At 31.7% G+C, this 25,054-nt stretch overlaps 1 protein-coding gene across 3 annotated transcripts in view; it reads left to right on the top strand.

Annotated features, from left to right (window-relative positions):
- CNTNAP4 (contactin associated protein family member 4) overlaps nucleotides 1-25,054 on the top strand; it is a 641,498-nt gene that overhangs the window by 399,325 nt on the left and 217,119 nt on the right. For 2 of the 3 annotated variants that reach the window (XM_074281700.1, XM_074281701.1), the window contains exons 5-7: nucleotides 21,898-22,101; nucleotides 23,325-23,509; nucleotides 24,680-24,823. In XM_074281700.1, the coding sequence (XP_074137801.1) occupies nucleotides 21,898-22,101; nucleotides 23,325-23,509; nucleotides 24,680-24,823 (533 nt within the window). Of the gene's footprint in view, nucleotides 1-21,897; nucleotides 22,102-23,324; nucleotides 23,510-24,679; nucleotides 24,824-25,054 lie in introns of those variants that run through there. The other variant, XM_074281702.1, reaches the window with a different exon arrangement.

Below are 25,054 nucleotides of genomic sequence, written 5' to 3'. Positions count from 1 at the left end.
AGTGTCTTTGGGCTAATCTCCAATTCAATAGAGTTAGGAGTGGTCCTGGACTCAACTAGCCCTATCTAGATAACAGAATGAAACCACTTTATCTTGATTCCCTGGGGTGGGTCTTTCAGGGGAGAGCTTAGCATTCTCCCCCAAAGTTACAGAGAGAGAAAAAAAAAGTTTTGGGGCTCCCCTCATCAGTAGTACTTAGATTTAGATATTCTTTTATAATTCTCTCCAAGAGTATTTGAGAGGTTTATCCTATTCAATGCATATGGCTCATTTTTCATCCCTCCTTAGATTTCTTTTTTTTTTTTTTTTAATTTTAAAATTATATTTTATTACAATTTTTTGACAGTACATATGCATGGGTAATTTTTTTTTACAACATTATCCCTTGTATTCACTTTTCCAAATTTTCCCCTCCTTCCCTCTACTCTCTCTCCTAGATGACATCTCCTTAGATTTCAACTTCTCTTTTATAATAATAAATATATTATTTATATAGCTCTTTAATTGTTCATTTTATGAATGAGAAAATTGAGAATGAAACAACTTAAATTACTTGCCCACTTCACAAAGCTAGTAAGTATCTGAGGCAAGATTTAAATTATGATATGTCTGACTACAAGCAGGTCCCCTAGGCTCCACTATCTGCTCATATGAGATGAAGAGAATTTCTGCCTATTCATATACAGATTAGTCCCTTCTTTCCTATTAGCTGACAGAGACAAATTAGGAACTTGGTATTTACTAGCAAACACTGACTAAGTGCCTGCCTGGAGAAAGGTGATCTGCAAGGGCTTATTCTAACACCTATTATAAACCAGTAGACTGACCTTGAGCAGACCTACCACAGAACTTTCTCCTTTCAGTTGCTTAAGTGCTCTCATGATGACTTTGTTGGGCCTTGACATTTTTTATGAAAACATGTTTTTTGTTCAACTGCTTCACTGTCATGAGGCAATACAACAACCTTCCACATAAATCCCCTATAGAAGTTTACAAACATGTCTTTTCTGAACTAGCAATGTTTTGAATTGTGATATGTCTCTCCTTGAGAAGTAGATCAAGAACTTACTAGATAAAGCAGGTTGTATCTTTTTAAATTTCCTTATTAATCACAAGATAAGGATCCTGCATTTAGAGTACCAAAACATAGGCAAATGTTGTAGGCACTCTAATAGCTGTGTAATTCTTAGTATTTTCTGTGTCTTTTTCTATCATTCAGTTGAAATATATAATTAAGTCATTTAATAACAAAACTTTTGAATCTAATTTCTTAAATAATAATCTTCAAAGAGAAAAAGATTATCATTTAATAGAACATTTTTTCCCCTTACACTCCTGCCTGAGCTTGGGAAGTCTAGATTAAGAATTCTTTCCACAATCCCTTCTAGTCATTTTACTTAATGTTAACCAAGATATAATAATAGCAGCAATAGCAATGACAATAATAATTTACCAGAAAATTCATATGTATAATAAAAATTAGGTCATATTGACACTGTAGTTATTAACATTTGGAGGTGTTGCTTCCATTTTGCTCTCTTCTTTAGTCAGTCCAAAATAGTGCTATTAAAGTCATCCACTGTCCATGTATACATATTTTACTGGATGCCGTCATCTCTTTTATTGTGCCAAATGTAGATATTTTATATCTTAACATTTTTTAAATTGCCTTACTTTCTTTTATGCCTCTGCATAAATGTCAAATAACTTCTTCCTGTTGATTTTTCAAGTGCCAGTTGAGTGCTTCCTCTGCATCTCTTTAAAACCCAATTCAGTGATGTAGACTTCAAGTACCTACATTCCACATCAATGCTGTGGCTTTATTGTAATTGTTACTGAGAACCTCAGCATTTTCTAGATTTGATTTATATTTTCTTCTAATGAAATCAAGACAAGCTTTTATTCATTTGTAAAACATAGATATTAAAATGTGACTTTAAAAAATAAGGGAATGGTTACTTTTTCAAGTCTGACTTCATAAACATACAAGAAAGATTCATTATATACTACATACTTTCCCCTTTTATTTGATGTTATGGGATTATACACTCTCTCTCCCCCCTCCCTTCTCCTCTCCTTTCCTCCTCTCTCTGTTTCTCTCTCTGCATCTGTCTCTCTCTCTCTCTGTCTGTGTCTCTGTCTCTCTCATTTAGAAGGACATATTTCTATTTAAATATTTGAAAGCATGCCAAGAGAATTAATAGAATAAATTACTGTCCTTACTAAGATCTCATTTATCACCTCTCAAATTAAAGTTAATTCTCCATTATTCAGATGTTCCTTATTGATGTCAGTTGTTTTTTTTTTCCTGAAATCTTTTTTTACATTTTCTTTTTATGTGACTTTTTGAAAACCTTCAACAAACATAAGCATTTCAGAATACAAAGAACAAAGAAGATTTTATCAAAAAAAAAAAAAAAAAAAAAAAAGAATCCTCTGAGTTCTTATTACATTATATGCATTTTGAGTGTGTGTTAAATTTACACAATAATAAGATTGCCTTATTTTTCTGTATTCCCTTTTGAATTTCTCTCTCCTTTATATTATTTTAATGCTTCACTGACAAATTTTTCTTTCTTTTTTATATCATTCTCACTACCCACCACTTCTCTAACACAACCTCCTAATCATTAAAATAGAAGTCTTTCTTTGACTAGATAAATAAAATCAAGAAAAAAGAAGAGAACTTGCACATTTTCTGCCTGAAATATATATAGCTTATTCTATACTTTTGGTATATTTCCTTTCTTAAGGGATAGGAGACATGATTCTTCTCCAGTCTTCTGAAGACATTATATAGATCCAAGTCCTTTCACATTTGTTTTTCTTTATTATATTATGCCACAGTTTACTTGAGCTGTTCTACCTCAGTTTCCCTGCACTAATTTCTCTTATTGTCCTGACTGAGTTTCCCTGAATTGTTCTATCTCAGTTTCCTTAACTGTTCTGCCTCAATTTCCTTGTAAAACCTCTCTGGTTCATTAAGACTGAGAACCATTTGCTCTAAGGTTATAAATTGAAAATGGGAGATGAGGAGCAAAACAGACATCCTTGCTCCTAACTTCCTCTGCCTTCAAAGAATTTGTGACACTGTCCCTCTAAAATATTCCAAGAGATAAGACCATCCCGGATACTTCAATTGACATCCTTACTTCTGTTTATTCAAACATCCTGACTCTGGTTTTTAGTAAGATTTTATTACCTCTCCCTATCCTGACAGAACCAAAAGGTTCTGTAAGAACTTTTCCTGCTCTTCTGTTCTGTTCTTTGTTTGAAAGCTATAAAAGGGTTTGACATTCTCCCATCCGTCACTGGATACTTTGAGACAAGAGTCCTGTCCATCAATTAAACTCTCCAATTAATAAAATAATAAAATTTACCAGAAAATTCATATGTATAATAAAAATTAGGTCATATTGACACTGTAGTTATTAACATTTGGAGGTGTTGCTTCCATTTTGCTCTCTTCTTTAGTCAGTCCAAAATAGTGCTATTAAAGTCATCCACTGTCCATGTATACATATTTTACTGGATGCCGTCATCTCTTTTATTGTGCCAAATGTAGATATTTTATATCTTAACATTTTTTAAATTGGCTTACTTTCTTTTATGCCTCTGCATAAAAATTTCTCTGGCATTACAATTACACTCATTGTCTAAGTAATTCTCTACTCTCTGCTTATTTCAAAACATCAGAGAAGTCTTCTGAGAGAAATGATTTAGGAAGACCCAGAGTGGCCCCCTTTTCTCTAATTCTTTTGAGGGACAAATTATTGATAGCCAGATTAGATTAAGCATTTTAGCAATCTTGTTCAGACTCTACCCAAGTGGGAAAATCCATTATATTCTATTCAGGTTAAAGATGAAGATAAATTCTGTGAATAGACTGCCCCAGCATGGGGATAACTTAGAAATAAATGATATAACCAAGTTCATTAGAATAGGTCCAGCCCCTCAATGTAATATTCATTCTTATTAATTTGTTCTTTCCTATTTATTTATTAATTTATTTAAAATTTGTGTTTTATTTTCCCCAGTGATATGTAAAAATAACTTTTAACATTCATTTTTTAAAATTTTGAGTTCCAGATTCTCTCCCTTCCTCCCCATTCTCCTTCACTGAGAATAAAAGCAATTTGATATGAGATATACATATGTAGTCATGCAAATCATTTCCATAACAGACATGTTGTAAAAGAAAACATAAACAAACAAAAAGGACCTTCAAGAAAAATAAAGTAAAAAAAAAACAAAACATTTAATCTGTATTCAGATGCCATATGTTTTTTTCTCTCAGTATGGCTAGTATTATTCATCATAAGTCCTTCAAAATATTCTTAGATCATAATATTGTTGAGAATAGTTATGTCATTTGTATCTGATTATCTTATAATGCTTCTGTTTGTGAATAGTCCATTTTACTTTACTTCAACTCATGGAAATCTTTTCAGATATTTCCAAGATTATGCTGTTCATCATTTCTTATATCACAATCATAGTATATTCACAACTACACTTTGTTTAGCCATCCCAGAAATGATGGGCATCCCTGCAATTTCCAGTTCTTTCCCACCAGAAAAGAGCTGCTGTAAATATTTTTGTATATATAAGTCCTTTTCCTTTTTTGTTTTTGTTTTCTTTGGGGATACAGACTTACTAGTAATATTGTTAGGTCAAAGGGTAGGCATGATTTTATATTAATTTTATAGCCCTTTGAGTATATTTCCAAATTTCTTTGTAGAATGGTTAAATCAATTCATATTCCACTAACAGTGTATCAATTTCCCTACATCCCCTCCAACATTTATCATTTTCCTTTTCTATCCTATTAGCTAATCTAATAGCCACATAGTAGTACTTCAGAATTGTTTTAATTTACATTCCTCTTATAAGTAGTGACTTAGAGCATTTTTTCATATGGATCAGGATAGCTATGATTATTTTATCTGAAAGCTTTTCACATGGTTCTTAGTTTTTATAAATTTGACTAAGTTCTCTACATATTTGAGAAATTTTGATTCTTTCTGACTACCCTTTCCCCTCGTCTGCTACCCCTTTCTTCTTTTTTTTTCCCCCTGCTCCTTTCCTGTAGGACAAGATAAGTTTCTATATCTAACTGAGTGTGTATGTTACTCCTTTTTTGAGCCAATTCTGATGAGTAAGATTCATTAACTCCTTTTACCTCCCTGCTCTTTCCTTCCACTCTAAAAACTTTTTGTTGTTTTATTCATATGTGATAATTTACCTCATTCTACCTCTTCCTTTCCTTTTTTTTCAGAACATTCCTGTTTCATTCTCTAATTTTACCTTTTTGAATATCATTCCTTTATATTCAGTTAACATCTGTACTGCCCCACATACAGATACATACATACATATATATATATATATATATATATATATGTATATATATATACATATATATATATATAATACATATGCATACATATGTGGATGTGCATAGATTATATATGGGAACTTTAGAATTTGGCTATAATATCAGTAAGAATTTTCATTTGGGGATCTCATTCAGGAATTGATAAGTGGATTATTTCAATTTCCATTTTTACCTCTAGCTCTCAAATATCAGGAAAATTTTCCTTTATAATTTCATGTAAATGCTTTTTTTTTCTTTTTTTGATTGTCCCATAATTTTAAAATTATTTCTTCTTGCAAATTAAGACAACTCTGAGATACCACTACACACCTGTCAGATTGGCTAAGATGACAGGAACAAATAATGATGAATGTTGGAGGGGATGTGGGAAAACTGGGACACTGATACATTGTTGATGGAGTTGTGAAAGAATCCAGCCATTCTGGAGAGCAATTTGGAACTATGCCCAAAAAGTTGTCAAACTGTGCATACCCTTTGACCCAGCATTGCTGTTATTGGGATTATATCCCAAAGAAATACTAAAGAGTGGAAAGGGACCTGTATGTGCCAAAATGTTTGTGGCAGCTCTTTTTGTTGTAGCTAGAAACTGGAAGTTGAATGGATGTCCATCAATTGGAGAATGGTTGGGTAAATTGTGGTATATGAAGGTTATGGAATATTATTGCTCTGTAAGAAATGACCAGCAGGAGGTATACAGAGAGGCTTGGAGAGACTTACATCAACTGATGCTGAGTGAAATGAGCAGAACCAGAAGATCACTGTACACTTCAACAACAATACTGTATGAGGATGTATTCTGATGGAAGTGGAAATCTTCAACATAAAGAAGATCCAACTCACTTCAAGTTGATCAATGATGGACAGAAATAACTATACCCAGAGAAGGAACACTGGGAAGCAAATGTAAATTGTTAGCACTACTGTCTATCTACCCAGATTTCTTATACCTTCGGAAGCTAATAATTAATGTGCAACAAGAAAATGGTATTTACACACATGTATTGTATCTAGGTTATATTGTAACACATGTAAAATGTATGGGATTACCTGCCATCGGGGGGAGGGAGTGGAGGGAGGGAGGGGATAATTTGGAAAAATGAATAAAAAAAAAAAGAAAAAAAAGTAAAATTATTTCTTCTGGCAATATTTTCCAGGTCAGTTGTTTATCCTAAGATAATTCACAATGATTTCTTTTTTTTTTTTTTTTTTCATTCTTTTGGCTTTGTTCTATTGATTAGTGATTTCTCATAGTCATTAACTTCCATTTGATCAATTCTAAATTTAAGGAATTGTTTTCTTCAAAGTTGGCTTTTTCCATTTAGTATATTTTTCCAGTTACATCTAAATATAATTTTCAAAATTCATTTTTTTTAAGATCCTTGACCTGATTTTGTAATATTTTGTAAGATATATATATATATATATATACATATATATATATATATTAATTTTAAACAAATTTCCATATTAGTAATGTTGTGAATGAAAAATCAGAATAAAAGGGAAAAACACAAGAAAAGAAAAACAAAAGAAAAATTGGAATGTATTCATTTACATTTAGTCTCCATTATTCTTTTTCTTGGCATTTTCTATCCTAAAACTATTAGAACAGGCTGATATCACTGTATTGCTGAGTAGAGCTAAGTCTGTCATAGTTGATCACTATATAATTTTACTGTTACTATGTTACTATATATAATATTGTCCTGGTTCTGCTCACTTCACTAATGATCAATTTATGTAAATCTTTCCAGGTTTTTCTGAAATCAACCTGCTTATTACTTCTTATAGAACAATAATATTCCACTACATTTATGCACCATAACTTATTCAACCATTCCCTAATTTATGGTCATCTACTCATTTTTCAATTCTTTACCACAATAAAAAGATTTTTTACACACATGTGGGTCTTTTCCCTTCTTTTACGATCTCTTGGAGATATAGATCTATTAGTTGCATTGTTTGGATCAAAAGTTTTTCATTGTTTTATACTTATTTGCTCATTGTTTTAAATTGATCTTCAGAATGGCTAAATCAGTCCACAACTCTGTCAACAATGCATTAGTTTTCCAGTTTTCCCATATCCCATCCAATATTTATCATTTTTTATCATTATCTTAGTCAATCTGATAGTTGTGAGGTGGTACCTCATAGTTATTTTAATTTGCATTTCCTTAATCAGGTGATTTAGAAAATTTTATTTTCTATATGGTTTGATATATGATTGTAGAAAGTTTTAATGTCATTTGAAAATTGTCTGTTCATATTCTTTGACCACTTATCAATTGAGAAATAATTTATATTCTTATACATTTGACTCAGTTCTCTATATATATTTTAGATATGAGGCCTTTATCAGAAGCACTGGCTATAAAAATTATTTTCCAGCTTTTTTCTCCTTTATTTCTAATATTGGTTGCATTGGTTTGTCTGTATAAAACCCATGCAATTTAATGTAATCAAAATTATCCATTTTGCATTTGATAATGTTTTCTATTTCTTGTTTGATCATAAATCTTTCTCCATAGATCTAGTAGCCAAACTATTCCTTGCCTTCCTATTTTACTTATGGTATCACCCTATTTGTAAATATTCATACATTTCCCCTAGATTATCAAATTTATTGGCATACAGTGGAACAAAATATTTCCTAATTATTACTCTAACTTACTCTAGATTGGTAGTGAATTTATTGTTTTCATTTTTTGATATGCTAATTGAGTTTTTCTGCTGACATTTTTAAAAAATCAGGTTGAAGATTTATTTATTTTATTGGATTTTTTTTTTTCATAAAACCAACACTTACAAGTTTAATAATTTTCTTGCTTCTAATTTTATTAATTTTCCTTTGATTTTCAGAATTTCTAATTTGATATTTAGTTAGAATTTAAAATCTGTTCTTTTTCTAGCTATTTTAGTTGCATGCCAAATTGATCTCTTTCTCTATTTCATTCTTGCAAATATTTAGAGGTATAAAATTTCCCCTATAAATTGCTTTGGCTATATCCCATAAGTTTTAGTGGGTTGTCTCATTATTGACATTCTCTTGGATGAAATTGTTGGTTGTTCTATAATGTTTGACCTTCTCATTCTTTAGTGTTAGGTTGTTTAGTTTCCAATTAGTTTTTAGTGTATATTTGCATGGTCCATTATTACATGTAAATTTAATTTAATTATTATCTGAAAAGGATGTATTTAATATTGCATGGTGAAGTTTTTATGCTCTAATATGTGATTACTTTTTATGTAGGTGCCAAGCACCATTCTTTTCTCTCCTTCCTCTCCCAATTCAGTTTTCTCCAGAGATCCATTATAATATCTAACCATTCTAAAATTCCATTCACCTCCTTTAATTCTTTTTTGTTTATTTTGTAGTTAAATTTATCTAGTTCTGTGAGAGGAAAGTTGAGATCCCCCATTAGTAAAATTTTGCCTTCATTTCTTTCTATAATTTGCTCATTGTCTAAGAATTTAGATGCTATACCATTTCGTGCATATAAGTTTTATATTGATTTTACTTCATTGTCTATGATAAAGCTTCTTAAACAGTGGGTTGTGATTCCCATATGGGGTTATAACTTCATGTAGGGGTCATGAAATTATTGTTTGTCTTTAAGGGTTTGATTTGTATGTCTGTATAACCAAGGTTAAGTAAAAATTTCTTAGGTCAAAAGTGTGTTTTGAATGTAAAAACTTTAAGAAACCCTGATCTTTGGTTTCTTTTAACAAGATATAATTTCTTTCTTTATCTCTTTTAATTAGATCTATTGTTGCTTTTGTTTTGTCTAAGATCAGAATTTCTACCCCTGCCTTTTTTTTTCTTTTTTTACTTTACCTGAAGTGTAAAATATTCTGCTACAATATTTTATCTTTACTCTATGTATCTCTCTGCTTCAAATATGTTTCTTATAAACAGAATATTGCAGGGTTCTGGTTTTTAATCTACTCTGCTATTATATTTTTTGGGAGAGTTCATCCCATTTCCACTCACTGTTATGATAACTGTCTATTTCCTCTTTCCTATTTTTCTCTATTTATATCTTTCATTCTCTTTTCACCCTGTCCCTCTCACTAGTGTTTTGCTTTTGACACCTCCCTCACTCAATATACTATTGCCAGTCCACCTCTTCTTTCTTCTTTCTTCTCCTACTTCCATCTTGGGTAAGATAAATTTCTATACCCAACTGAATATATATGTTATTTCCACTTTGAGCCAGATTCTGTGAAAATAAGTTTAAGCAATGATCACCTTCTAACTTCTTTATTTCTAGTAATTCTTTTGTGCTTTTTCATGTAACATAATTTACTCTATTTTGCTTCCACTTTTTCTTTTGGTAAAATCCCTTTTTCATCCCTTACTTCATCTTTTTAATTAATATCATCACGTTCAAATCAACTTATACCTAACAATTTATGTCTTTGTATACTCCTTTTAGCTTCCCTAATAAAGATACAGTTCTCAAGAGTTACTTATATCATCTTCCTTTGTAGGGATATAAACAGTTTAATCTTATTGATTTTCTCCCTCCTTTTCTGTTTATTTATTTTTACACTTCCCTTCTCTTCCTTCTAATGATCAAATTTACTGTTCAGTTCTGATGTTTCCATCAGGAAAATTTTAAAGTCCCTCTTTTCATTGAATATTCATCTCTTACCCTGAAAGATTATGTTCAATTTTGCTAGGTAGTTGATTTTTTTATTGTAATTCAGGATCCTTTTCCTTCTGGCATATCATATTCAACCATTCTAATCTTTTGATCTAGAAGCTGCTTATTCCTCTATCATCCTGACTGTGACTCCTTGATATTTAAATTATTTTCTTTCTGGCTGCTTGAAGTATTTTTTTTCCCTTGAGCTGATAATTCTGGAATGTGACTATAGTATTCCTTGAATTTTCTTTTTGGGGTTTATTTTAGGTGATAAGTGGATTCTTTCCATTTCTGCACTTTATGGTTCTATCAGGACAGTTTTTCTTGATAATTTCTTGAAAGATGCTATCCAGGCTTTTTTTAACCATAATTTTTGGGTAGTCCAATAATTCTTAAATTCTATTCCCTGGATCTATTGTTTAGGTCAGTTTTTTGGATAAGATATTTTACATTTTTTTTTCTATTTTTTTATTCTTCTGATTTATTTGATTAATTTTTGATGCTCACATTTGCCCAATTCTAATTTTTAAGGAATGATTTTCATCAGTTAGCTTTTGTACCTCCATTAGGCCAATTCTCCTTTTCTCTTTAGTTCTCTTTAGTTAGTTTTTGTGTTGCTTTTTCCAAAATATTGACTTTTTTTTCATAATTCTCCTTTAATTCTCATTTCTTTTTCCAATTTTTCTTCTTGCTCTTTTACCTGATTTTTAAAATCTTTTTTTCAGTTTTTCCAAAAGGATTTTTTGGTCTTGAGACCAATTCCTATCCCTTTTTAGGACTCTACATATAGGCATTCTGACACTATTGTCCTCTTCTGAGTTTGTATTTTGATTTTCCCTATTGCCATAGCTTTTTTATTATCAGAGCTCTTTGGGGATTTTGGCTCATTTTTAAAGTTGAATTCTGCCCTTATATCATGAAGGTCACTATCATAAACTTTTTATTCTGGGGATCAGAGACCTAGTTCCTGGCTTTTGTGCTTGGGAGGGAATTCAGTTTCTAGTGGCTTGCTTACTTTGCTAGGGTGGCCTAGCCTAGTCATGACGAATTTGTCAGAGTTCTGGGGTTTGGAATTTGTTTTCTGTGCTGGGATTCCAGATCTTGCAGCTGGCCAGATTTGCCACTATTCTGCTGAGCTATGAAAGAGTAGCTTTGGTTGCTGACCTGTGTTGTGGCTAAGAGCCTCCTTCTGGTTTGCCTAGACACTGTCTGTCTGCACTAGGCAGAACTTCTCTTTTGTATTCAAGGGAGGTAGACCTTTCCTAATGTACTTCTAAGTTATCTTGAGTTCAAAAATTGTTTCACTCTATCTTTTTTGTGAATTTTGTCACTCTATAAGCTTTTAGAGGATTGAGCTAATTTTTCTGAGGGAAACTGGGAAGAGTTGGAGCAACTTCTTCTATCATGTGCCTCCAAAAAGTGATTTACAAGAAGACTCCTCCTAGTCCATTTCCAGTAATAATATTTAGATGCCTATATCATAACTTTGAGAGGATGTTCTTTCCACATCAAAATCAAAATTCTATACTTCCAGGATTAGATGATTTTCTTTATGCTGAGGTAAAGTGAGCTGCCTCTGAAGTAGTAAACTCACCCATAACATCAAAACTTCACACTTTATCTTCTTCCTAGACTCTTTTGACTACTTTAAAATGTTTGGAAGATTCTGAAAGTTGAACAATTGGTCTTGACCAGGATATATAAGTTTTGAATAGTAGTATCTTATCTTAACTTTTCAGTTATGGATAAAATTTTATCAGTGTAGCTAGGCTCAATTGTAATCCTTCATATCACCATTTTTTTTAAGAATTCAAGGACATGGCTTTTCTGTCATCACCTAGATGATATTTTCAGACATTCTTTCTTACTCTTTGTTATTTTGAAGAATAATTTTTAGAATTATATCTCATTTTGTTTCTTCTGTTTTAGTTATGATATATATAAGATGCAAGTAATAGTGATCTCAGTGGTAGATAACATACTGAAAAGGGGAAAACACTAGATTTAGAGTCAGAAAGGTTTAAGTTCAAATCCTCACTCTACTACTTACTACTCACATGACCTTAAGCAAACCACTACTTCTTGAGATGTTAGCTTCTTTCTCTATAAAATCAGATTGGAGTAAATGACTTTAAAGATTCCTTTTAGCTCTAATACAAGATTCTCCATGGTAATGTGGATTATATTATTTTTATTTCAGTATATTTTGTGGAAATAAAACTTTTAGTTATCAATTCTAGCAATTCCCAAAATAGTCTTCTTTATAACAACAACAAGGACAACAACAACAACTTCTTTTGAAGGCTGAATTACCTACTTATTGATATTATGATGTGGACAGTTTGTATGCATCCCCTCCTTTTTTTAAATTATCAGGTCTAAATTTATAATCGGGTTTACAATAAAATGATTAGTATGTAGAAAAATGTCTTTAGTGGCTTACTTGTTCTTTCAGAGCCTTGCTAATAAGATAACTATTCTAATTTAGTAGCATTTTCAAAGAGTGAGCATCTTATGTAAGATTCAATCTTTCTTGTAAATCATCAGAGATAGAAATGAAAAGCTACAGCTTTGAAGGTAAAACCACATTTCTGGGAGATACATTTTGAACATATAAGAACCCAAATTATATATTTTTTCAGGACTACAGGAACCATGTACCTGTTATATATCTGAATATTTTATGTAGTTGAGTTTTAAATCCCAACTAGAGAAACACTTCTAGATTTCTGTGAGTAATACAAGAAGCAACAATGTATTAGACACATTGGATTAAAAAAAAAAAAAAAAAAAAAAAAAAAAAAAAAACAGATAATTTGGTAGCTGCACCTACTTTAAAAAAAAAAGAACTTCTATACTTTTTATTATTTTTTTTTCTAAATGATGAGATAAGATGGGGATATTAAGCCAGCAGAATTTAGGTCACATCACCAATTGACAGCTCATAAGAGAACTGACAGCCAGAGGTATATCTTTGTACTTTAATAAGGGATAATAAGGAGACAGAAAGACACAAAGACACAGAGACATAGAGACAAAATTTAAAGTTTGTCTCTATGTCTCTGTGTCTTTCTGTCTTTCTGTCTCCTCTCCCTTCCCTCTACATAATATAATGGAATGACATTGTAAATAGAGGTATCTTTAATAGGAACAAATTTTGTATAGTTTTAAGTTAAACTAACTCTTCACAAAGATAGACTAAAGTAGTTTAAAATTTGAAATTATTATTTCCTTCCCTACTATTCCTCACTAGCCCAATAAAAAAGTAGTACTGAATAAGAGAATATAGATTAGAGGGCTTTCCCAAGATGGGAAATTTGCCCCAAAGAAAGAAATTGAGAGAGGCTAAGATAGAATTTAAACTCCTCTAAGATAGTGTGGATAACACATATTCCACTAATGAACCTAGTGAGAACAAGGAAGAGCTCTAGTAAGGTTCTATGCTCAGATTTTGTGAGTTCTTCAGGCACAGAGAAGTGGTATGTGGTATTAGGAGTCTGAGTCTGGCAGGACTTTTGATCCAGTTCTTTTAGTGGCTTGGAGAAAAGCCTGGCCTGGATTTGCTTAGTGAAACTAGTCTTCTCAGTACCCATGGTTCTAGGAATGAACTCTGCATCTTGGGAGAACAAATAGGAAGAAAGCCCAGACCCCTACTCCTTCAGTAAGCTGATAGTTTGTCCACATTGACAATGGTGAGCTTGAGGGCAGAGGGAACCTGGAAAAGACTGAGGGGAACTGTTTTCTTTGATCTGAGGAAGGGCCAGTGTACTCAGGAGGTCTGAGAACTATCAAAAAAAGTCAAATGTCAATAAATTGCCTAAAAAATAGCAGTGGGGTAGGAGCAAGAGTTCTGAATTCTAGCCCCTGATCTGCCAGTAAAGGTGTATTTCATTCTCTTTAAAAACAAAGCAATTTCACAATACAAACTCGAATTTTCTTTCTAGTTCTAATAGAAAATATAGGTGATTTGGATTCTGACACATTTTAAATCAGCCTTATTTTCTTTTTCCCCTTTGTTTAATGCTATGGGCCAGAACTTGAAACAAGGTACTAAGTGGAATTGAGGAGGCAATGGTTAAATCTAGTTTAGCATTGATTTAATCCTACAACAAATAATGGTTTCCTAGTGATATAATGATTGGTTTATACTCAGTGTGGAGCATATAAACAGGGACTGAGAGCCACAGAGGAGAAGCTGGCAGAGGCAGAGAAGACAAAGGATTGGCTACAGGAGCTCAAGCTCTCAGAACCAAAGAGAGAGCTAGGCCTCTAAGAAAGCTAACCAGGCCTCAGGAATGAAGATAGAACTTTCAAAGAGATAGTAAAGGATTTGGACTAATATCATGTGGTAGACAGTAATCATGTGGTGATTACTGAACTGAAAATGAATAGTCTCAAAGGCTCCCCAGGAAACTGAACAAGAGAACATTACAGTTTAATTGTTCAGACATATCTTTTATTTTTACATATTTTTTTTGCCTTTATGACAGCAATCTGTAAGCTCTTTTGACCAATGCTTTACTTATTGTGTTAAGTTCTCTATAGTTGCCTTATATTATTTCCTATATTATGACATTCAAGGTTATTGAATCATAATTTTTGGGGGGATAAGAGATAATTTTTTAAAATATAAAATTATTTTCTCTTCCTCATATTCTTCCCCATGAGAAAAAGAAAATAAAAACTATATAATACAAATGAATAGTCAAATTCCTGTATTACCCACATCCAAAAATTTTGTAGTGTCTCATTCTGTTCACGTCGCTCCATCATTTTTGTGTAAATATGTGGATAGCCTGTTCCATAATTGATCTTTTGAAAGATTGATCATTATGTTGATTATAATTCTCTAGTATTTTAAAAATATTTGAGCTCTATGCTCATTATTTATCTCTGCAGATTCTCTTCTGGCTTATACAAAATTAATTTTTGTTTTGTAATGTTTGTAATATCTTTCACATTTGTACTTTTATCTCGTCTGACATTGGTACTACTCTGGTCCAGGACCAAAGCACCAAATACTTGAATTATTGTACTAGTTTTCTAGTTGATTTCCTTCCATCACATCTTATTCCAATCTAAACCATCTTTGCTCAGTTGTCAGACTGAGTTTCCTAAAATGCAGATCTATACATGTCATTCCCTTACTCACTGAACTCCAGTGACTCTGAATGCAGAATCAAAATTAATATGCTCTTTGTGACAGTTAAAGACCTTGACAACTTACCTCCCTTCTATCTTTTCTTTCTCCTTACACTTTACTCACCCTCTTTGTGCTCCAGTGATTCCTCATTGCTGTTTCTGGAAGTAGAAATTTTATCTCTAGACTTCAGATATTTCACTGGCTTCCTCTTATTCCTAGAATTCTCTCCCTCTTCACTCATCCCCCATTGTCTTCCCTGGCTTTCTTCACATTTCATTTGAAATCTCACCTTTTAAAGGAACTCTCTCTCTCAATTCCTCTTAATTTTAATACTTTCCTGATATTAATTATTGTCTATTTAGCTTATATCTGGCTAGTTTCCACATAGTTGTTTGAGTGTTTTCACCTTTATTAGACTCTGAATTTCTTGCAAGCAGGAAATTTTTTTTTAACATTTTTTGTATCCTTAGTGCTTAGCACTGTTTCAGGCATATATTAGGTGGTTAATAAATGCTTAGTGACTCACACATACACAGAAATGTGTGCACTCAGGTGTATATATTTATGTGTATATTTACACATTCCTTTAGATTCCCATTTATTAATCAGAGCTCTTTCATAATTAAGGTTTGAAATTTCATTTTGTTAACCTGAATTTATCTTTTAGTTAAGTTTGATTAGGTCAAAAATGGGAATATTATAGTTCTCAGTTGTTAAGGGTCTTTTCCCCTTCCTTTAAATAACAAGTCACAATAATAAATCATCATCATAATAAACAGTAATAATGATTACACATATATAGCTTTAACTTTTTGCCAGGAATATGCTAAATGCTTTATGAATATTGTTTTATTTGATTCTCACAACTTTGGGAGGTAGATGTAATTTTTACTCCCATTTTTCAGTTGAGGAAACTTAGGGAAATGGAGGTAAGCTGCTTGTCTAAGATCACATAACTAGTAAGTCTTTAAAACATGATTTGAAGTCAGATTTTCCTGTCTTGAGTCCCAGGGCTTCATTTACTTTGCCACTTAGCTGCTAATTTCTCCCTCTCTTTCAGTCAGTAGTTTTCTTTTAAGTGTTTAACACTATGCCATACAGTATATATAGTATATATATATATATATATATATATATATATATATATATATATATATATATATATATATATATATATATATATATATATATATATATATGTTTGTAAAATAGTAAATATTTTTGTTGTTAACTTTTATCATAAAATGTCCATACCTATCTCTTTAGGTCATATTAATCCTTTATTAGCATTGCTTTTTCTGAAATATGTTTGTCTTTTATGAAGTAACTAGTAATATAAATCTCTCAAATTCCTTTATAGAGTGATCAAAGCATATGAACATAGAACCTTTTTTTTTGTCTTTTTTGTGTCATTGAGAACTAAGTGATTTGTCCAAGATCACATAGCTAATACGTGTTTAATGCTGGATTTAATCTTGACCCCTCCTGACTTCAGAGACAGTGCTCTATCCATTGCAAACCTAGCTGCCCCCATGAACATAAAATCTTAGAAATATAAAATACAAAGTATCCATAACCATCTGAAAAAAGTTTCAAAATTACTAATAATCATAGAAATAATAATAATCCTAATAATAATCTATATCAGGACTATGAAATTAACAAAGCATAAGAGATGAGAAAATTTCCTCTTGGATAGCCTATGGGGACAAAAAGGAATTCTACGAGGCAGAGTCAAGATGAAAAAATAGAAGGAAGAAATACAATGAAATCTCCTAACTTCATTTTTAGGAATGAACCTAAACCATTCTTAAGTGTTTTTGTTTTTGTTTTTACCATACTAAACCATTTTAAACAAATCTATATAACACATGATATTGAATTCTGTTTAGGAAATCCAAGAAAAAAAATCACTGTGAGTCATTTTCCCAGACCAGTTCAGCACAGAGAGAAAGATTTTCAGACACAAGAGGGTCTGGGCAGTAATTAGAAGAGGAGCATTCCGGTCCAGGGATGTAACCAATGAAAACCCTAATAGAGTTTCTGGATAATTAATAATCAATTTATTAATTAGGTTAGTAGACAAACAAATTGATGGTCAGTCATTTCTCCTGGTAACTAAAAACCCCAAAGGAAACTGTGGAATACATTAAATCCCTGCTAAAAAGGAACTCCCTGACAAGTGAAAGTTAACACTGATTGGTAGACATTTAATGAGAAGTTAGGTTAAAAGTCTTCAGCTCTTTCTGGTGAGAGCTTGACTTTATCATGACTTAGCAACTTCAAGACATCTGGGCAGGAAAATCTATTTCTGTCTAGACTTCCATTAGTTTTCTACTGAACTGCATAGCCCTAAATGAATGGGATCAAGGACAAGGGTTCTTTCCTTGGGCAAAGGCTCACCTAGACTGGATTCTATTTATACTCTACAGAAATTAGATTTCTAGTTGGGTGGGTAGTATCATACCCAAACTAGTTAATTAGAACATGCTTTTATTGCTAGGAGAAATCACTCATCTAGGTCCTTCAGAAGTTGTTTGATCTTTTCAAGAATTGTGTTTTAACAGAAATAAAAGAAGAGTAGATCACATATCAATAACTAGCTATTAATATAATAGTATTAATTTATCTTAGAAACTGTTTACCAAGACATATTACAGATCCTTAAATGTAACCTTGTGTAGAATATAGAAATATGTGATAATTATTAGCTCTATTTCTTGCTACCCAGTTCCATATTATAGATTCAAAGCAAAGTGAAGAAGAGACCAGTGCTTAAGAGTGGCAATCCAGGTGAAAAGAGTCCATGTTCTGAAATGGGTATCCATTAAAGAGTAAAAAAAAAAAAAAAAAAAACAAACAAACAAACAAAAAAAAAAGTGGTTTTGTGACTCAGAACCCAGACTTACTTCTAGCTTCTAGCCTTTCTGAAATGACTAGAATAGGAATTCCACACTAAAGGGGAGCCTACATATCTATCATTCTGAACTAGCAGAATTTTTTTTAGCTTCCTGATAGGGTCTGAGTACAGCAGGACTCTACTGTTCAGATTCAAATCTAAGTCTGGAACTTGTAGACTTTAGGCAATGAGGACATGTTCAGACTTTTCACTGGAAGTCTTGGGAAGTGTTTAAAAGAATGAAAGATCACAGGTCCCTATCCTGAGGTTTTGTGTATTAAATTGGTATGTGAAAAAAATAAGCAAAAGAATAAAAGTGAAATAAAGAATGAATATTACTGATAGTAAAACAATAAATAAAAAATCCATTTATGTAGCACTTTATTAGTGATAATTCTGTTAGATAAATAATAAAAATGCAAATATGTATATGCATACCTAATTATATATATGTACACATATATACATGTTTATGAATGTTTATATTATATGTGTTCATTAGATAAGACTTAATAAAGTACCTAAAGCCCCATAACTCACAGGCAAAGTCAGAGAAAGAATTTAAATGTGTAGGTGATCTGTCTCTAGTCAGTTTCAATGATATCACTCTGAAAACTATGGAACTATCATAATTGTATTGTAAGCCTTATATTATATATTAGTGACTTTTATTGGTTATTGTATGTTTTAACATTTGATGATTATCATATGGTTAAGCATCCAGAAGCAAATAATAGCAATCTAATTGGAGGTTGAGGCTAGATATATTGGTGAGCCATTGATAGCAACCTTCTTTTAAAAAATAGAATTTTTTAAAATTCATTGCTTCATATCTCAATTACCTATAATATGTTTTAGTCCCCCATTTTGCATAATAGAATTGCTTCATCAAAAGACTTTCAATGCCATAGAAGATTAATATGGCTATTACAGAGTAATATCATTGAAGAGGAAGCAGAAACAGTAGGCAGAAGGAATAAAACAAATATTTTCTGGAGAAAACTTCATTGATAGTTAATTGCTATAAGGGTTTTTATCAAAAATAACTTTGTTATTGTCATTGCTTAGAAGGATACATACACACATTGCATTTATACATTTCATATCATAAAAATGTGTTACATTTGTATTTTACACAGATATGTTTTCATCATGGACATTTATTTCACTGTATAAGGAAATGGTAACTCAATCAAGATACTTTTCATTCAAAATACAATATTACTTTTAACAAATACTTCTTAAGTATTAAATATGTTATAGAAAAAATCAAACTATAATTTTCAATCATAATTATATAAAATACATAAGATTTTTGGAATTAATTAATATAAATGATTACTTTTAAAAATGTATTTCTTTAAAACAAATATAAAATAAGAAAAAAAAGTAGAAAAAGGAAGACTGAAAAAGGAAAACAAAACAAAGCCTTGTCATGTGTCTAGCAGAACATCAAGAAGGATTAAAAATATGTTTTAATACATTTCCATTTCAAAAAAGCATGCATAATAATAGGAGATGTTATATTCATGACTATCCATCTTTGCTTTTTTGTAGGTTATTCTTTTGTTCTCTGTTGCACACTTTTTACTTTATTCTTTTTTTTTCTCCTTCAAAAATTACTTTTAAATACGATGAATCATTTGAATTAAATACATTTCATGCATATAAGATGCGGTGTGCTTTTTTTCCCCTCCCCTCTTTTCTTCCTTTTCCTTCCTTTCCCATGCTAAATAAGATTGGTAAACAGATGAACTCACTAAATTCTTAAAAAATAATTTCTGATTTCACTGGATTTCCCTTACAGATTCATTTATTCATAAAAGTAACTTTCAAGAGCAGTTGCTTGTTTCTTCTTATGAAGTGTGAAAGGCACTATGAGCTTCTTTACCTTGTATCAGTTCCCTTGTGTCTTATTCACTCTGTAAGTTATTTTGATAGGTGTTATTTTACATTATTAGTCCAGCATATTGGGGTTATTATTTTTTTATGAACTTTATGTTACCTTGACACTTATTAGATGAAAAACTTAAAACTTTTGAAGAATAATGAAGTTTCTCAGTTGTGACCTTACTATGTTTAAATTTAAAATATCCCCTTTACCAATTTAGTTTTTAGCATTAGATGAGAAACATAACATTTTGAGGACATCATTTAAGTAAGATAAGAAGGCTTTCTAGGCTTTTAATTTTTTTTTTATCATAGCTATTGATTTAAAAAATATTTTTCACATTTGACTAAGTGAAAAAATTGATCATGTACAGGGAAGATTTTTTAATAATGGGTTTTGTTATAATTTGTAAAATGAAGAAATTGGGTTAAAAGGAAAAATATGTTTTAATATAATAAATTAGAATTAAATCCACCAATATCTAATTTTTTTTTTTTTTTTTTTTTTTTTTTTGCTGAGGCAATTGGGGTTAAGTGACTTGCCCAAGGTCACATAGCTAGAAAGTCTTAAGTGCCTGAGGCCAGATTTGAACTCAGGTTCTCCTGACTTCAAGGCTGGTACTCTGTCCATTTCACCACCTAGCCACCCCTCACCAATATCTAATATTAAAAGATGAATGAGATTGGTGAGGTATAACCAAATTTTGAGGTCTAGCTAAGGGATACCTAAATAAAATTAGGATTAATTGAGGTCTAGTGACAGGTTTGAGGTACAGGGAGTCAAATGGAACTCCCCTGCAACCCCTTTGGATTCGGCACAAGTATACAAAGTTAAATGAGTTCTAGTGTCAGCACGAGAGTCCTCTGTAAATGAATTTACAGGCCCGAAAACCTAGATTGATTAAAAAAAAAAAAAAAAAAAGGTTTATTGTAGGTTTGGAAGTAAGGTTAAAGTCTGGTTAGTAAAAGGTATTGGATAGAGGAAGAAATACGCCAAAAGCTGGGGACAGAGAGTCTGTTTTGCAAAGCATGGTGCTCGCATGTTTCAACTCTCTGCCAAGAGATGATTCCAGCTTGGCTCTTTTTATTTGCTTGAAGGGGCCTAGGGTGGAGTTCCAGGTTGATTCCTCAAGGACCAGAACCTGCCAGGTGGGGGTTGGACTACCTGAGCAGATCATTAGAATGGGGGCTGGGTACAGCCCAAACTGGCTCAGATCTGGATCTCTCCCCTTGGAATACAAAAGGATGGTTTTACCAGATCTTGTAAATCAAAGGTCAGTCCCAAAGGAAATTGGAGATCAGAAAAGGAATCTTAAAGGGGCTACTGCCCCCATCAAGATTACAGACAATATGACAATGTTCTACTGAGCTGGCCTAGTAGCCAGGACAGCTTGACTTTAAGTTTAATTTCTGACACACACACACTGGTTTGGGCAAGTTACTTAAAGACTCAGTGCTAGTAGCTCTTCATAACTATAAGCTGTAGAAAATGCATCAACATGTATTGTCGGAAAAAGTTTTCTTATCATTGAATTCACAAGTGAAGCAGAGATCCATCTTCTATTGCCATTTCCTATTCTCTAACATGTAAGACATGAAAGAAGATACTGTATAGCCATTAGAACATTTGTTGGGAAGACATGGATTCAATTTCCACCTTCTGTATGTGGTGATTTTTTCAATTGTATTTCACTTAGTCCCAAGTAGCCTTTATTAGAGCAGTTTTTATTCTGTAATTTAAGAAGCTTCTTTTTTTTTTTTAGCAGTTCCCCATAACAATGAAATCACAGGTTTAGGTACATAGGATATAGATTTATAGTCTATAAAAAGAGAATGCACTTTTTTATCCTATTTTTTATATTTGTTAAAAAAACCTTTCATATTTAAAGGTATCTTTTAATATCTTTATCTTTAGGGTCTGAAGTGGTGGATTTTGATGGGAAAAGTTTCTTGCTCTACAGATTTGATGAAAAATTCACAAATCTCTTAAAAGACGTGATGTCTTTCAAATTTAAAACAATAGAAAGTGATGGGATTCTGCTCCACAGAAAAGGACAAAATGGAGATTACATCACCTTGGAATTAATAAAAGGAAAACTCTTCTTATTCATTAATTCAGGTAAAAAAACATTAAAAGTCCATTATTGTCTAGTTCAATAGATATTATTTGTGTTAAAAACTACAGGCATGTGATATGTATGAGTGTGCCAAAATACCTAGATCTTACTACATGCATGTATCTTGTTAAATACCTTTGCATCTATTTTTTTTTCCAGCAATGCAGTTGAAGTTAAGTGACATGCCCAAGGTCACAGCTAATAAATGCTAAGTGTCTGAGGTTTGATTTGAATTCATCTCCTCCTGACTTTAGGGCCAGTACTTTATCTATGGCACCATCTAGCTGGTCCATTTATCTATTCTATTTAACAATTTAGAAACTTAATATTTATGACTACTCATGTTTTTACTTGAAATTAGTGTGATAATGGTAAAAAAAAAAAAAACTAATCATTTTTTATTCTCATAATAAGATATTCACAGAATTTTGTTGAGCTCCTGAGCGCAAGTAGATGGTCTTTAAACTTTTTTTTTTTTAATATATAATGTTTTAATGTAATTTGACCAAGGTTTGGGATTCCAAGATATAATGTAAAGAAGGGTAGAGTTCCCATGCCACAACAGAAAACACAGAGAAGGAAACCAGCATAGAAAAAGTAAAGTATGTATCCTCACTGAAGAAAACTAATAATCAGAGCCAGTTAAGAATGATGGGGAAAAGAACAGGTCTCATGGAGAATATAGGGAAGGGGATACTAAATCCTTTAAAGTTCAATGGCATTATTATAGGATTTTCTATGTCCAGCAGAACTAGGAATTTTGGGAAGAAAGGAATAAAACTAAACAAGTTGAAATTGAGTCTTGCTGAACTGAAGCAACTGGGGAAATGAAAGACTATTTGCTATTCAAACTTCCTGCTGGATGTTAAAAGCTTATTATAAGCCTAACTTTAGCTGTGTAATTTAGTGGATTTGAATCTTCCCACCAATTGTTTAGTAACAAAATGAAGGCTAATAGTCCTTACACTTAAAATCTATAAGTCTAAATTTTTCTTAAATATCAAGAATACATTAAATATCAGAAAAGATCTAAGAAGTAGCAATAATACATATTAAAGGGTGCCATATTTAATACCTACTTAAGGCAAGTTCACCAATATTTAAACTGGGGGAAAAGAAATTAATTGTAATCATAATGATCAGAATTGAATCACAACATGGGAACTATAATTTTTAAGTGAAACTGAGTTTTTTGTTTTTATTTTTTTCCTTCCTCTCTTTTAAGGTGATACTAAAATGCATTCTACTAACAGCCTCATTAACATCACCACGGGCAGCCTCTTGGATGATCTGCACTGGCATTCTGTCCTTATTGAGTACTTTAATAAACAAGTAAACTTTACCGTGGATAAACACACTCAACATTTTCATGCAAAGGGAGAATTCAATTACTTGGACCTAAATTATGAGGTGTGAAAATTACCTTTTATTTAATAAAGACTTTGTGATTTAAATTCCATTCAACAAGGAAAAGAAAATAAGATTTTATGGCATTTTCCTTTTATGGTTAACTAAAATTTTTGCTGAAATTTCTATTTAGATAGAAAAAATAAGAATATGTTTTATTAGATAGTAATTACTACTGTCTTACATTATGACACTTTATTATTTTAGATAATTTTTTTTATCTAACCATGCAATGACAGTTTCATTTTCAGAAAACATCTCACAAATGATAAGTCAATAATGAAAATAACATTTTAAAATTTTTGGTTTTGAAAATTGCACTGTAATTAAATTAAAGATGAGGAATTTCATCATATTTAATGGATTCCTGATAATATAAAGTCACATATCAGAACTCATAGAATTCAATATCATATCCCAATACACCTATTTGATAAGTCAAAGAAATAAAAATATAAACACATAATCAATATATAGCTTCTACGATTTTTTTAAAGCTCTGAGAACATTTCTGAGCCTGCCCATTTAAATGTGGCTAAATTGTACCAAAATGTAATATCTTCTCTGTCCAATCCTTTGCTGCTCATCTTTACGGAAACCAGAAATATAAGCCCTATTGTTCATGAGGCATGAAATGGCTTTGACGAATAAAATGAAATGAACATTTCAACCCTGTGTCAGATTTACCACAGTCAAATAGAACTAATTTATCAATGGATTGGCAAAGGGCAACAGCCTACAATTTTACACACAGACTTAAATGTATATACATCATAACACTGTCTAGATAAGGTTTATTATTATCCTGATATATGATGAGCAGCACCAACCTCCATTCCATTATCCACCAAGTAACTGCATTCAATAAAAGCCTGGTATCATACTAAAACTTTAAAATCGCATTCATGCTGCCCCCTAAAATATATGTTATTAAAAGAGTTCCTGTGTATATACATTTGGTAGAACTATGAATCTGTCCTTTAATTGCCATATTTAACCTTTATTTGATATGAATACATCTGATAACAGTGAAAGGTTATAAAGCAAAATAATGGAAATCTGGACAATTTGTGATTCTTGTTGGCTGTATTGGAAATGTTTATTGTCTATGTAGCAAATAAGTTGTCAGAAAAATTATTAAATGGTTTTATTGATGTCTGTTTTCTTTCTAAGCTCAGCTTTGGAGGGGCTCTAGCAGCTGGAAAATCAGTATCATTTTCCCATAGGAATTTCCATGGCTGTTTTGAAAATCTTTATTGTAATGGAATTAATATAATTAATTTGGCCAAGAGACAGAAACCTCAGATCTACATTATGGTAAGAAATTTAAAGACTAAAATATAGGAGGGGCAAAGGAGATAATAGGAGGGAGGGAAGAAAAGAGCCAGAAAGACAAATAGAAAATAAGAGAAGGGAAAAAAGCCTTATTAAATGGTCAGTCATAGGCCCATTTGATCTAATAACGTATTTCCAGATTCACTGAGAACTTGTGTGGGAGGAGCAAGGGAAGTAATTAAGCTAAAAAAGAATAGAAAGTAATTATGCAGG

This window comes from Sminthopsis crassicaudata, chromosome 1 (genome assembly GCF_048593235.1).
Source record: "Sminthopsis crassicaudata isolate SCR6 chromosome 1, ASM4859323v1, whole genome shotgun sequence".
Lineage (NCBI taxonomy): Eukaryota > Metazoa > Chordata > Mammalia > Dasyuromorphia > Dasyuridae > Sminthopsis > Sminthopsis crassicaudata.
The sequence above is the reverse complement of the archived record's forward strand: the minus strand, read 5'-3'. Positions and strand labels throughout refer to the sequence as shown.